Source organism: Athene cunicularia, assembly GCF_003259725.1.
Source record: "Athene cunicularia isolate RWA chromosome 7 unlocalized genomic scaffold, athCun1 chr7_part1, whole genome shotgun sequence".
In the NCBI taxonomy this organism is placed as follows: Eukaryota; Metazoa; Chordata; class Aves; order Strigiformes; family Strigidae; genus Athene; species Athene cunicularia.
Window position 1 is genome coordinate 38,071,608 of NW_020799107.1, and position 14,072 is coordinate 38,085,679.

A 14,072-nucleotide genomic window follows, 5' to 3' on the forward strand; every position below is an offset into this window, starting at 1 on the left:
GTACGGCTGAACGCTCACCGGCCTCTGCGCCGAGGCACCGTTTGGTCTGATGAAGAATGCTGGGGGGAGGGTGGAAGTTTTTGTTGTTATGACGGGGGTGAGAAATAAGACTGAAGCACGACAAAAGTGTTTCGCTACAACATTGCCACCTCGTGCTCTCCCCATTACTCGACAACGCCTTCCTGATCCGGAGCGCAGCAGGACCTGACGCCACCCGCCCCACGGCCGAGCAGCTCACGCCTACACGCCGCGGAGCGGGGTCGGTGACACGGGCGGCGCCCCCGGGAGAGGCGGCCGGGCGTACCGCGAGAAGGCGAGTGCTGCGCTGAGCCCGGCCGCCTCTCCCGGGGGCGCCGCCCGTGTCACCGACCCCGCTCCGCGGCGTGTAGGCGTGAGCTGCTCGGCCGTGGGGCGGGTGGCGTCAGGTCCTGCTGCGCTCCGGATCAGGAAGGCGTTGTCGAGTAATGGGGAGAGCACGAGGTGGCAATGTTGTAGCGAAACACTTTTGTCGTGCTTCAGTCTTATTTCTCACCCCCGTCATAACAACAAAAACTTCCACCCTCCCCCCAGCATTCTTCATCAGACCAAACGGTGCCTCGGCGCAGAGGCCGGTGAGCGTTCAGCCGTACCGCATCGCTCCCCGCGGCACGGGGCATCTGTAGAGTGAACTAACTGGTGATTAAATACGTGCCTGGCTTGGTTGGAGAATGAGTAAACGCACTCGGACAGTGATGAGCTCCAGTGCTCGCTGTTCATTAACTGTGTGGAGCTGTTGTTTCCAGTCGGAGTTAGCACTGGCACTGGGTTTGATTCCCGTGTGCGCTGGGACACGTACTGAGTTTTTGTAGGCTCAGCCTTTAGAACTGTCCTGCAGTCGCTTGGTCTGAGCCCCTGAGGGCTCCCCGCCTCGCCCCTGTTCATTAGGAGCAGTTGTTGCCTGAAGAGCAGAAGGCATAAGTTGTGTGTGTGTGTGTCTCGTCATACTCCTAAAATCTGTTTTGTTTTATTGAAAGTGATGGGGGTTTTTTTTCAGCATGCTTTTACATGAATTTATGATGTTGTTTTTTTCAGCTTCACTTGTCTCTGCTCCTTCCCTGAATTCTTGTGTCTTGGGTGGGTTGCACCTGAGAGGGCCTATAAGCCACTGCAGCCAGTGACCTAGAGCAGATACTTGTTTTTCTTAACTTGAATGACAGTAATGCAGGGTGTGAGGCTCCGCTGTCGGTCTGGCGGGGGAGTAGGGTTGGCAGGAGTAAGTTGTTTCAGCTACACAGGTAGTGAACAAAGCAGGTTGGGGGTGGACACCTTTATTCTCACCATAGTATCCGTAAGTAATCTCGGGGTTCAACAGAGCTCAGTGCCTCTGTTCTCGGTCTGGGCTTGGGGTTTAGTTTTTGAGGGGAGGGGAAGAAGGGGGAATGTTCCTCCTTTCTTTCTTTAAAAATATATGGTGTTTTAAATATGGATATTAGTAAAGCTTTTGGTACTTAGTTCTTCACTGTTAGATTTTGTGGTTTACAGAGCACTTAATCCAAAAATTGAACTCTGTGTAAAACTTTGAGATCTCTCTTAATTACTTTGAAAAAACAAATTGCAAAACAGTTTTCTGGCATGTTCCAGAAGCATCCATGTTTAACTCTTTCACTGCCACGGATCAGTATGAGCAGGCTTGACAGCTGCTACTAGCAGCTATCTCCAGGTCAGTGGGAAGATTGAAGGAAGTTCTGCATTACTTCTAATCAGTATAAATAACTTTCTCCCTGGGCTTGTTGATAGTGGACACAATTCCTGATTGGCCACTTAATCTTTAGATCTCTTTCCTCTTTTGGGCATCTCTCTTCCCCCCAACACCCCAGCCCCGCCTTGTGCTTTTTGTAAAGGTTCCTAGTGTTGAAATGTCTTTGCCTCCCTGTGTCTGGATTTCTGCACCCAGATAAATTAAAGATGTAAAAGATGCTTATATATAGAAATCACCAGTCCTGCACGTGTGTGCTTAGTGAAGGTCACAACCAAAAATCATGGATCTAGGTTCAGATATAGTTTTTTATCGACTTCCAGTGTTTTACTTGAGTTCCTGTTTGTGGTTTGACTCAATCCTAAAAAGCCCTAAAATCAAAGCGCCTAACAAACTGTGGAGGAATACTTGGAATAACTTGCACTGATGTTCTGGATGAGCTTGTTATAAAGGGAACATGATGGCAAAAAGACATCAGTCTGAGATCTTGAAATATTCCAGGTTTTTTTTGTGGTGGTGGTTGTTTTTTGTTTTGTTTTAAATCCTTTGTTATTGTTTAAAGATGCCTCTCATGTTAGTCTCTGCTTACAAGGACTAGAGTTTCACACCTTGTGAGCTGAGGTATTTAGAATCTTGATTCTTTTTGCTGGTAGATAATTGGAAATGGCTGACACTTCCATTTCAGAGGAGACTTTTTGCTTTGCACTTAGATTGCCAAAAGAATTTGGTTCAGTCAGATCTCTAGTGTATTTGCAGCTGTGAGATGGCTAGGCAATTCATTTGCTGCTTATACAGCAGTACAATTAACTGTACGTATGTGACTTTGAAAAGAAAAGCAAAGCCAAGTCTAGATATTGCAGAACACTGTGAGGTTGCTTTGGACATGGCTGAAGGAGAATTCTTGTCTCTAAAACTAAACCTGCAACCAGAAAGTACATGGTGAGTAGTCATATTTTGTGGAAAATGGGTGTTAGTTACAGATGGACACATCTGCTCCCCTGAAAATGGCCAAATATATTTTTCATGCTATTTAGCTGAGTAATTCTTGAAACTTTTATCCATTCTGTATTTACTCCCACCCCCAAATATTTGAGTATGAAAACTCTCTAGTATTGATTATTCATGGTAAGACTAGGAACCTTGCTGTAAGATGAAGGAACTTCTTTAAAATAGTGAGAAATACACACTAAGTTTATTCTTCCTGACTCTCACAGTTTTAAAATGTAAAATACCCTCATGAACAGGGGGAAAGTATTTCTTTCAATGTGACGTTTTAGATAACTTTACGTGATCTTTGTTCAGAATTGAATTTTCTGATGCCTCAGAACTTAAATTGTTATTGTAAGGTCGTCTGTAGTGTAATTAGGGCTAATTGGTTTGTGATTGACAGATGTCTTAAAATATAATTAAACATGTTAGAACACAAGTATAAGATAAATATGCAGCTGTTTCTTATCTGCATTATTAGTTTTATTGCAGAATACCTTGAGCAAATCATGAAACTTTTATTGCTGTTAGTGACATTGTTCAAAAACCTCAGAGTGTTTGGTTGATTGGGTTGGTTGTTTTCCTTTTTAAAATTTAAAATGGAAACTATTACATCTGAGACTTATGGAGGAAGAATGTATATTAACATAACAAGGTGTTAAGATTTAATATAGTTAGCAGTGACCACAACCCCTCTGACTTGGATCTGAGCATGCTGTGGCACTGAAGTTTGAAGTCTGTTGAATCTCTTGTGCTTAATTCTGTGTGTGTGTGCTTAGGAGTGAAACGTAGAGTTAAATACTGAAAGATGATTTCATGCTAACAAATATCTGGGGTGTAAGTATTTTTTTCTTCTCTAAGTGTATCTAATGTAGTATGTAATCTTGTAGATATTTCTACATAAACTGTATTTTCTTCTTGCAGTCAAAGCTGGAGGTATGAGAGTGTCTAAAAAGCAAGAAAGCGGACCTGTTGAGAAAAATGCTAAAGCTCCAGGAAAAGAAAAGACAAGGTATTGCACTGCAGAGCTTGTAGTTGAAGTTCATAGGTAGTGGGCTGAAGGCTGAAACAAAGGCAACTTTCAACCTCTGAAGAGTTTAGTTCTTAAATTAACTTGTACAGTTTATAGATAAAAGGCAACTTCGAGGTAATCATCGACTTAAAAAACTAACCAAAAACCCCCAACTTCGAAACCTAAGGACAGTGCCTTGCAATGAAAGACAAAGGCTGAATCTCTTTCTTCTCTGTCGTCATGTGTTATGGAACAAAAAGTAAATAATGTGGTGCCTGTCTGTACCTAATAAAGTAATGGTCAAGCAGTTTCCAGTGAAATAGGAATGAAAGCTAGGCTGTCCTCGTTCTGAAGGAAATTAAACCCACATCTCCCACCCCCCACAGGGTTATCTCCTGTGTATAGGCTGTATGCCTTATTTCAATCTGAAATCTAATTTGGCTTTTCTGTTTTCGACTTCATAAGGTTACTCAAGCTGTTTTGCCTCAAGCATGCTTCTGCTTTTAAATAAGGTAGTGACTGGGTGAAGTGGTCATCAAAACAAATATTTTCTTACAGCTTTTTCAAATGAAGACTATTTTTCCAAAATACATGCACTTTTCTTAAATATCACTTAACAAAAAGTTGACTGATACAGGGATAAGAGGGTAAAATTTTGATGACTTGTCACCACAAGTCATCAAAATTTTACAGAAACTGCGTTAGAGTCTAAATCCTAAGTGACAAACAGTGCCTAAATAGGATTTAGACACTCAGGTTTTTGCTTCTATTGCAATTTTAAACTTTCTCAGCAGCCTCCCAGTTTGGATGCTCCTTATCTCAGCACATACCTTCTATTTTGCACAAAAAGTTATCTTTAAGAGCTTGCAGTTCTTTCAGGGAGTATCTGGAACTGCATGGTTACTGCAGAGTACTGAGCACCCTTCGTAATTGCCGTGACATTCAGAAACCAGTCAGTGTGACACGGAGGTTGTGTTCCAAGGGCCTGATCAGTGATTTGCTGTTGGAACAAATCTGTTGTGTCCTGGTAGCTGTGACCTTGCTGTGCAGGGAGGTGGTGTACATCTCCTTCTCCATGTGATGATTAGGGTGTTTGTGTCACTTGCCTCCAGTGCTGAGCTAGAGGCTTCCTGTTGAGGTTTTGTAGAAAAAAAGACGCATAGAAAAAGACTTCATAGAAGAAGACTTGAGAATTGTGGTGGTAAGACAAAATGTAATGCTTAAAGTACTGTGCTCGGGGAGGTGTATTTAAAAACTTCGCTCAGCATTGTAACTTGTGCATTTAATAACTTTATCCCTTTGTCAGTGTTCAAAATAATGTGTAAGTTGAGACTGGAATTTGGAGATCCTTCCTAACAGGTGCTCCTGCACCTACTGTACACTTTTCTCTAGCCCTCTAACACATTAAAGTTTGGCTTCTCAGGGGCCCATCTCTAGAAGAGAGCACAGTCTGATCTTTTAGACTTGAGAGCAGGAGTTTTGTTCCCTTTAGAGTGTGGCAGCCTGGAATTCATTCTTCCCTTGGAAGCTGCTGAGCATTACTTTATTAGGTACACATAGGAAATAGAGATGTTGTTGCTTTAAAAGTGACTTTATCATTCATCTTGATATGAAAAAGCACATGTAAGCACTTGTATTGTTACCTGTAGGAGTGGGCTCTGATTTCTGTTCATATGCCTCTCCTGTAGTCCCAATTTGGGACTAGTTTTATGCATAAAACTAAACTGAAACAAAAGAAGATTAAATATTCTGTTGTATCTCTTGAGAACAGAACTCCCTTCAATCAGTCTTTGCACTGTCCTCATGATCGCTTGCTCTGGGCTTGCTGAAGAGGCCTGTCCAAATGGGGAGCAGCTCTAGAATCATGCCTTTATTAAAGCCTGTCTTGGACTTATCCTGAAGGCTGTGAATGACTCCTGCTGCTGCTGGGGATTTAGGGGTATCACTTATTTCTTACTTGTAAGAAGGGAGCCACCTGTGCTCTGGAGTGTCTGTAGTAGCCAGGTAACTATTTAAAAAGCCTGGTCTAAGGAGGATAGTTTAAGTAGTCTGGGTGACTTTGTTCTGATTCCCAATTTTTTTCCAGACTGAGACTTAAGTTCTCAGTGTTACTTTTGATAAACAAATTGACCTCTGGTGATTCTGAACACCTTTAGCAGCTGTCAGAAGGCTTCCTTAGTTGAATGTCTGGGTGTACGCTGCAGTCATTTTATCAGTGTGTCTGACAGGCACTACAAAGCACTGTAATCTAGTAATGTCGTTGTGAAATACATTATTTTGCCAGGAATTAAAGGGAGAGCTGTGACTAGACTGACAGCTGAATGCAGTTTTTGGACTAAGATGTAATTTTATTTTTTACCTCTCAACTGTTGTAATCAGCCAGGTAACTTTTAAATTAACTGGGCACAGCCGTACTTAACACTGACATACTGACGCTATTTCACGGCAGGCTACAGAAATCACCACCTCAGCTTTTTGCCTGCATGCTTTTCTCCTCACTGGCTTGGAGGATGCTAACCTCAAATACAAGTTTTGGACCAAAGCTGGGCCAGTAATGTAAACTTCTTTCCTGTTTACTAGTTCTCTGCACCAGAATCAGCCATTACTCATTATCGTGCCCCTACCTGACTGGGATGGCAGATTTCATTGTCAGGTTGCAATCACAGAAGTCACAGAGGACTTTGTAAAGTAGTTTAGTAGCTGTCATGTACAGACTCCTTGCCTCTAAGTTTCTGATTCAGATGAGCTTATCTGAGAGGCTCAAAGTCACTGTCGTAGCTTAAAGTGGCTACTCAGAGCCGAGGCTGGTCTTGGCAGGATCTGAGCTTTGAGATTTAGTTCTGAAAAAAACATGCTTGCTCTAAAGTTGCTGTGCAATACACGGGCTAATGGGATGTAATGCCTATGATGATAACTAGATGCCTGCCTGACAGCTTTCTGACAGTACGTTTGGCTGTACCTCATTACTGATTCAAAGCGTGGTGTGTTCTTGGGGTTTTGTGCGTTAATAACAGGGTGTGGTTTTGAGTCGTGTTTTTTCTGGAGTTGGAAGGTTTTTATTTTCACTGATTGCCAGTTGTCTGGGTGCAGTTTTGCTGCTGTCTTTTCCATAGTCACAATAATCTGATGGCATAGACAGATCTTGACTAACTTACATTTTGTCAGTGTGGCAAACTGTATTGATTGCTACATGGACATTCTGGTAGGAAATGTGTCTTGGCTGATCCACAGAATCATTAAATTAACTAAAGCAGTATCTGCTGTTTCAAGAGTCAGATTTAAGGTGCCTGGTTCCATGTGTAGAGGTAATAATTATTTTTCTCAACTCCATTTTAAGCTAGGGTGTCACTGCAAATAATGGTATCAGAGAATGTGCAATCCATAGTTCTTCCTGTTGCTGAACTAAATTATTTCATATCCATAGATTATTTGTGGAATATTGGTAACATGGCTGTTCTTTGTTGGAATATGAAGAAGTTAATGGGATAATCTTGTGCAAAATGTTCTTGCTTGAGAAATTGCTGCTGTCAAAGCAAACACTCCTGAAAAGCAGAGGGTGATTTTTTTTTTTTTTTTTTTTTTTTAATGGGTCTAGATTGGAATCAAGAAAATTGTGAAGTAAAATTTTGTAGTTCTGGATATTGGTGCTCAGCTTCCATGAAGCTACTTGATAGTGTAAAAAAAAAACCCAACCCTTTTGAGATATTTAAGAATATTTTATAGAAAGAGTTTTGTTTATCGAAATAAAACAGCCTGCAACACAGAATTTGCATTGTTCTATTCTGAGGCAGCATATGTTTTTTTTTAATAGCATACAGCCTTTAATGTGATTAAAGGATTTAGCTCCAAAACCTAAATTTCTATTGCAAAATGTTTTGTATTGAGTCTGGTAAACGAAAGTGACAAGTGTTTCTGTGAGATGGAAATGTTGAATACTTTTTTCTTTTGCTTTACAGTGCTGTTGCTGGTTTTTCAAAAACTCAGAACACGGGTGTCTTGCTAGCACAAGTGTTGAGCAAAGTAAGTACATCTGGAAGAACAAGATACGTGTTTGTCAGGGCTTCTCCATAAAACTGAACATGAAAAAGAGGGGAATTTTCCTTACAAATGCCAGGTGACAGCAATTTAGGTTGGTCATCTAAATATCCTCAAGATGATGTATTTTTCTAGCGGTTGTGTGGCTGAAGTGCCAGGTGACTAAAAACTAACTCGCCTTTTCTCTGCTGTGTTTGATTCCAGTCCTATTTAACACTAAGCAGCCCCAGGGTAGTTATGTATACCTGTTACAGAAAAGTGCTGCAAGATAGTAAAGTGTGTCCTCTTAAAGAGGTATGTTGATTTAGGGTTGCTGGAATGGGGGCAGTTCTCAGGGACACGGTGATTTTGTGGAGAGCTGGGATCACAGCTCAGGACAGAGCCCAGCCTTCAGTTCTTCACCTGCCTGTGGAAACCTCCTTCCCTGCTGACAGGGCACAGCCTGGGGGAGCTGCCTGGGGCAGGCGGGTGGTGTCGCTGACAGGTGTGTGCTGGCTGGGGGGCCCTGCGGTAATGCCAGATGCCTGTGAGCCCCCATCCAGGCAATGGGCACAGCGTCTCCTGCTGTTGCCCAGCCGTTTCACCTGAGGCCTGGCGTCAGTCAGTCAGGCATCTTCTTGACTTCTCCCTTGGAAATACTACAAGATCGTTTAAAATCTTGTGTTGCAAAGCTCTTGATGGACCCTTCTGGTCATCGTGGTGCTACTGGTTACTAGTTACCGTTACAGCCACTGTCCAGTATCTCTTCTGGGCTGTGGCTGCAGACTCTTAACACCTGTGCTTTGCAAGAGCTGATTGAACAGGCAGCTGGTTAATTGGCCTGCTAAGCTGAAGACCTGACAGTTACCATCTATTTTTCCTACACTTGCAGTCCTTAGGTTCTGCAGCATACAGGAGTTCCTCATCCACAGAGCTTGGTAAAACATCAGCTGCAGCATTTCGGCATAAGCCACCGTTCATCAGCAGATGTGATTGTGGCTTTAGTATTAGATCTTCAACTTTTGCTTATGCTTGTTTAAGGAGAGCAGATACAACTCGTCCTCTTTCTCTTCCACTTGTCCCCATCTCCTCTGTTCTAGCCTACTATTTCCTTTTCCTGTTGGTTTCCAAACTCTCGCGCATGAAGCTTCCTCAGTAATTTAGAGAGCGATAATTAGATACTGTAATGATGATGATTTGAATCTGGGAAAATAAGAATTTGAAGCAACTAACTGTTAACTCTGGCATACTGATTATTTGCTCTGCTTTCCTCATCTTGACAATTCATTTGATGAACTACTAAAAAAGGGGAGAAAAAAAAAATCGAGAGTTCACTGAAGTTAGTCAGGCTAACGTCACTTTGAAAACAAAAATGATAATTAAATGTACAGGATCACCACGAGTGTTGTGTGTTGATTATTTGAACTTTTGTGAAGTTAGGTTTTACTACTGTTTTTAAACTACTTTCATAGGATGGAATTTAGGAAGAGAACAGCAGAAAAGCTGTATTTATTGCAACTTTCCCCCCCTTTAATGTTACAGATGAGCCACAAAATTCATGCAGCAGCATTGCAAGTGGCTCATGAAAAGCCACAGCCTGCCTTGGAGAAGTTCATACTGCCTAAAAGAATTTACATTATTCAACAGCCACGGAAGTGTTAAAGATACTCTTTAAAATCCTCATGTTTGCTTAAAAGTTGAGTTTCTGTTCTAAATAGCACTTAGCACCCTGTGGTAAAATGATCAAAACCTGTGTGCCTTGTATTCTACTGTATTTCTGTTACTGACAATAAAATTCTTTACAAGAAAAGTTACTGAATGTACTCGGGATTTATTAAAATGTCACAGCTTCTGCTAACCTGGTTTTACTTGTGTACAGTAAGTCAATGCTAAGAAGCCTGCAGCTTCACTCCTGTCTGAATTTGGACTGAAGTACTGGAAACTGTCAGCTCTCTTTTCTTTTTTTTTTAATTTAATGATAGCAAAGCTGAAGTGAATGTGATGTTAACAAAGCAGGTCACAACTGAAAGGCATAGTTTTTGTTTGAATTTAGGCTGAGGTGTTCCATGCTGAATGTATGCCTTAGGCTTACTGCATAATGAGAAACTTCAGCAAGTCCTGGGAAAGATTTCCATGCACTGGGAAAAATTTTTTTCTTGCTTTTGTCTCCGTAAGGAAATCTTATCTCCTCTGCAGAGATGCCTCTCCTGGGCTCCCACGAGCAGGAGGAGCTGAGCAGCAGCAGTCTGTGTGTGAACCCCCAGGGCTGGGGAGGCTGAGCGAAGGAGGTGCCTGAGCTGGAGCTGCACCTGGGTCTGGGGGAGCGAAGGAGGTGCCTGAGCTGGATGTGCCCCGGGGCTGCAGGCGGGAAGGTGAGAGGCTGCAGGGCTGCGAGTACGGGGTTGAAGTTGGTAGAACACGATATGAGGCTCGGAAGTGATGAGACAGAGCAGGAACTGCGAGGAGTAGAGTCCTGAGGGGCCAGGCTTAGTAATGGGCAGGAGCAGTTGTAAATACAGATACAGGAGGTGTCCCTGAGCTTTGCTTATGCTGTCAGCAAAAGGCGACAGCTGGGCTTCCTGCCCTGAGCTGAATCCTGCTGGGATAGGTGTTGAGGTAGTGATTGCAGAGGAGTGTGCTGCTAAAATTGTAGTGAAGAAGTCCAAATGGACTTAATAGGAAAGGTGTTGCTCAAAAATGTTTGTGTTGTCAATGAGGCTTCCTTTCATAGTGTGCTTTCCTCATGGCCATGGGGCCAACCTAGTGCAGATGTAGGAAACACACTCTGTCGAGAGGGATCACGGGTGGGCTACCCAGAATGAGTGTCACCACTTCACAGGAATGTCTGCTTCATCTCATCCATCCATCGTGTAAATAATTGTCTATGTTGATTAAAGATTAAACCATGATCGCAGGAGGTGGTGATTAGTGGTATGTGCAGTAAATAATTTGGTTACACCTTGGATAAGTAGGAAGAATTAAAATAGTGCTGCTCCTATGAAGAAGACTGGCTCTTCTCCCGTGTTCCGTAACTGACTGGTAGTTACTTGTATAATATTGTCACTGTTTCCCTGGACAACAGCAGCAATATACTTTATGGATATTTAAGTTGTAGGTACGGCATTTGGAAAGGATTAGACTGCCCTGCCGTTGGCTCCTGACTTGGTTTTGCAGCTTGGGGTGCTTTGGTTTGGTTTTCTAAGTGAATGTTGTTTAAACAGATTAGAGTAGCATGTTCAGGGTAGGGAAGGCATGCTCAGTGTGGAAGGTGGCTGTGGGGAGTGACTTGTGACATAACTCGGTGCCGTATGCTCCTGTGGGCGTGACTGTCCTGTTGAGGAGGCCCCGCACACTCCTCGGGGCTGCATCCTGAGCCCGTTCTGTGCTGTGGATGAAATAAGTTTCTCCAGTAAGTCGAGTTCTGGGGTTACATAGTGTCTGTAGGCTCTGGGGGATAGAGTATCGGTGTAGCGTTAGCAGCACAGGCTCAGCACACGCTTCCGAGGGGCCTCTGAGAAGCACCAGCCCTGGCCAGGTGAACCCACATGTGCTGCGGCAGTACTGGGGCCTGTGCGTGTCCAGAGCGTGTTGGGGCACGGCTCAGCAGATGCAAACGGCCGAGCAGAAATGGAGACGCTCTTCTATGTCCTACCTGTGTACAGTTTTCAGGTGTCAAAAGAGGACTTGCCAAGGTGTCAGGAGGTCTGATTTTGATAAACTCAGTTTCATGGTTTGACTAAATGTAAAACAGATGCAAGCAATCCTGGCAGCTGATCTAGTGCACATCCTGCCTCTAGGTTGTCCCCTGTGGTGGTGGTACAAGGAGCCTTCTTGCTTGCATTTTGTGTCAATGGCCCTTCCTAGTCTTTGGAGGGAATCTGAATTTGCATAGAGAACTAAACTCTTCTGCTTCAATATATTTTGTAATTAACAGCACTCCCTTTTCAAACAAGTCAGCCTCTTACCTGCTGTATTTTGACAGGTGTACTGTCAGATGCATTATTTTCTCTAATTTATTTCTATTTATTAAGGTGTCCTGCTTACAATAGTACTCCTAGACAGGAGCTTGACAGGAAACTAAAACCATATTTTGAACTTCTAAATAATAGACACCTTAGTTGGTGTTGGTGTGACGCCTGTTGGTGTGTGTCATTTTAGTTTGTGTTTGCACCATCATCGATGACACTGTGATGAATTAGTTGTGTCTTCTATTCTGGGGAGTTTGTTTCATCTAGTTCAAGTCTTAATTTAGTACTTTGCTTTCATTATTTAAATACGGACAGCTAAATTCAGAACATAAGGAACAACTACAGCTGACTTGTTAGAACAATCAAAACCTTGCAGGAAGCCTATTCTCAGGCTTCTTGAAGGTTATTACAGATGATGCAGCCATTCAACAAGAATGGCATGATTTCTGGAGGTTATTTCTTCTGTCACTCTTTATTTCATCATTAGTATACCATTGTTTCTGTGTGTAGACTCAAAATGCCTTACAGCGATGAGAATGACTGATTTCAGTAAAGGATGATGGGTTCAACAGGTGGTTGAACTCAGGAATGCCCCGTTCTGTCTGACTGCCCCAGTCACACAGACAGGTTTTGCTGGGCGCTGCGGGGATGAGCTTCCTCTGGGTGAGGAAGAGTCTCTGCCTCGAAGCACGTGAGGCTGCGGGTTGGGCTGGCGCGGCAGGTCTCAGAGCTGGATGCTGTGAGCTCGGGGCTCTGGAAGGAGCCATGGGGGCTGCTCTTAGGGACAGGCAGCGCTGGGCGCGAGGCGGTGATTGCCGACTCCTGCACGGGGCAGCCGCAGATGAAACAGCAAAGAGATTGCACAGGGCAAATCTGGGAACTCAAAACGTTTAATTCATAAATATTAACCGTTGTTTAAAGCCTCTATCCCTCCCACGATGTACTTGTTCGGCCTGTTCCTCTCCAAGTAGTACACACAGTCTGCAGATCATTTCAAGCACAGTAACATCTCCCTGGTGTGCAAAACCCCGGAGCTCTGGTGACATACACACATAAGCCCAAGCGTCTCCTGAGCTCATCTTTAGTTTTGGTGGTAGAGGAGTATATTTCTAGAATGTAAAAAGATTCCTTGGTCGAACCAGTGTCATCTGTGATTGCAGCTGTTGTGCCTGACCCCCCCTTAGGGGTTCCCCGTGGAGCACCTCTGTTCTGGCAGCCTCGCTGTCCTGCGGAGCAGCCCTTTGGCGTGCCGCCAATCCTCCTCTTCCTCCCCTGCATCTTCTAGACTGTCCTCTTGCAGCTGCCCAGGAGGAGGAGTGTGCACGATGCGCTTTGGGCCTTTTGTAAGTTAAATCTTTCTGAAGAGGGTCGGCGTCACAGGCCCGGCAGAGGCAGCTCCCAGGGTTGGATTTGTTCCACCTTCCAGGTCTGTCGCACTGTCTGGCCGTTGCTCGTCCTCGCCGCTGCCAGCGAGGGGCGGCTGCTGCTGGGCCACCCTCTGCGGAGCAGGCTGTCGGACAGGGCACATACCCCACTTCTTTCAGTCCTGCCCGGCGACTGTCAGCTCCAGAGGTGCTTTGACTTCCCAGGTGAAGCCAGTCACGATCTTCTCTTTATTCTGCAAAGCCATGCAGAAAACAGTGACTCAACACAACAGCATGTTTATTGCTTTTGCCAGACCCGGCCACAGATTCTACTCCTGGCCATTATTCCACTCCTGCTGGACTTTAATGAGAAACTTCCAGATAATTTTATTAACGGAAATTTCAGTCTGGCACTTCACTAACAGCAAGCTACCAACATTAATTTCTTTCTTCAACTGAAGGGGACTGTTACTGTTCTGAAGTCTGACTATGGCTGATTTTCCAGCTAAGGGGGACTCTCCAACTACCAGAGTTTCCAACTCCCCAGTTGTTTGATAACACTTAAGATTTTATAGAGGTTTATGACTCATACCGAGAGCAGCTTGAGAAATGTCGATAGCTCATAATGATGTGCTCAGTGCTTTTGCCACAAGGGGCTGCTGCGCGCCTGCGGCTCCCTCGGTTGCTGCCCCCGAGCTCGCCTCGGAAAACACCCTTCTTACAAGGAAGTACGTTTTAATCAGCTGGAAAAGTTTCAAAGAAAGAAAGAAGAGATTAGTTTATGAAAGCATCATTTGGATTTTCACGCGGGACATGAATCCCTAGAAGCTGTAAAGATCCAAAGGGTTAACTTGACGGTAACAAAAAGTGGAATCCCTTACCCTTCCTGTGTGCCCTGGGTGCTGAGCCCGAGCGGCTGCACATGGAACCTGGGACAAGGGCAAGGCGAGGCACATGCTCCACTGCTGCCGGGGGAATTGGCACAGTTAAGG

The 14,072-nt window shown here is 44.0% G+C and overlaps 1 protein-coding gene across 1 annotated transcript; it reads left to right on the forward strand.

Moving 5' to 3' along the window:
- The first annotated feature begins 3,648 nt into the window (after window positions 1-3,648).
- Window positions 3,649-9,556, forward strand: DAPL1 (death associated protein like 1). Its single transcript, XM_026852760.1, has 3 exons — window positions 3,649-3,734; window positions 7,691-7,754; window positions 9,291-9,556. Exons 1-3 carry the CDS (start codon window positions 3,661-3,663, stop codon window positions 9,408-9,410), a joined length of 258 nt encoding a protein of 85 aa, XP_026708561.1. The 5' UTR covers window positions 3,649-3,660; the 3' UTR covers window positions 9,411-9,556.
- Window positions 9,557-14,072: the final 4,516 nt, after the last annotated feature.

Excerpts from the sequence above, each read along its gene's own strand:
- DAPL1 (XM_026852760.1), top strand. The coding sequence starts at position 3,661 with ATGAGAGTGTCTAAAAAGCAAGAAAGCGGACCTGTTGAGAAAAATGCT. Across the intron at positions 3,735-7,690 it reads CCAGGAAAAGAAAAGACAAG|TGCTGTTGCTGGTTTTTCAA; the intron begins GTATTGCACTGC and ends TTTGCTTTACAG. Across the intron at positions 7,755-9,290 it reads TAGCACAAGTGTTGAGCAAA|ATGAGCCACAAAATTCATGC; the intron begins GTAAGTACATCT and ends TTAATGTTACAG.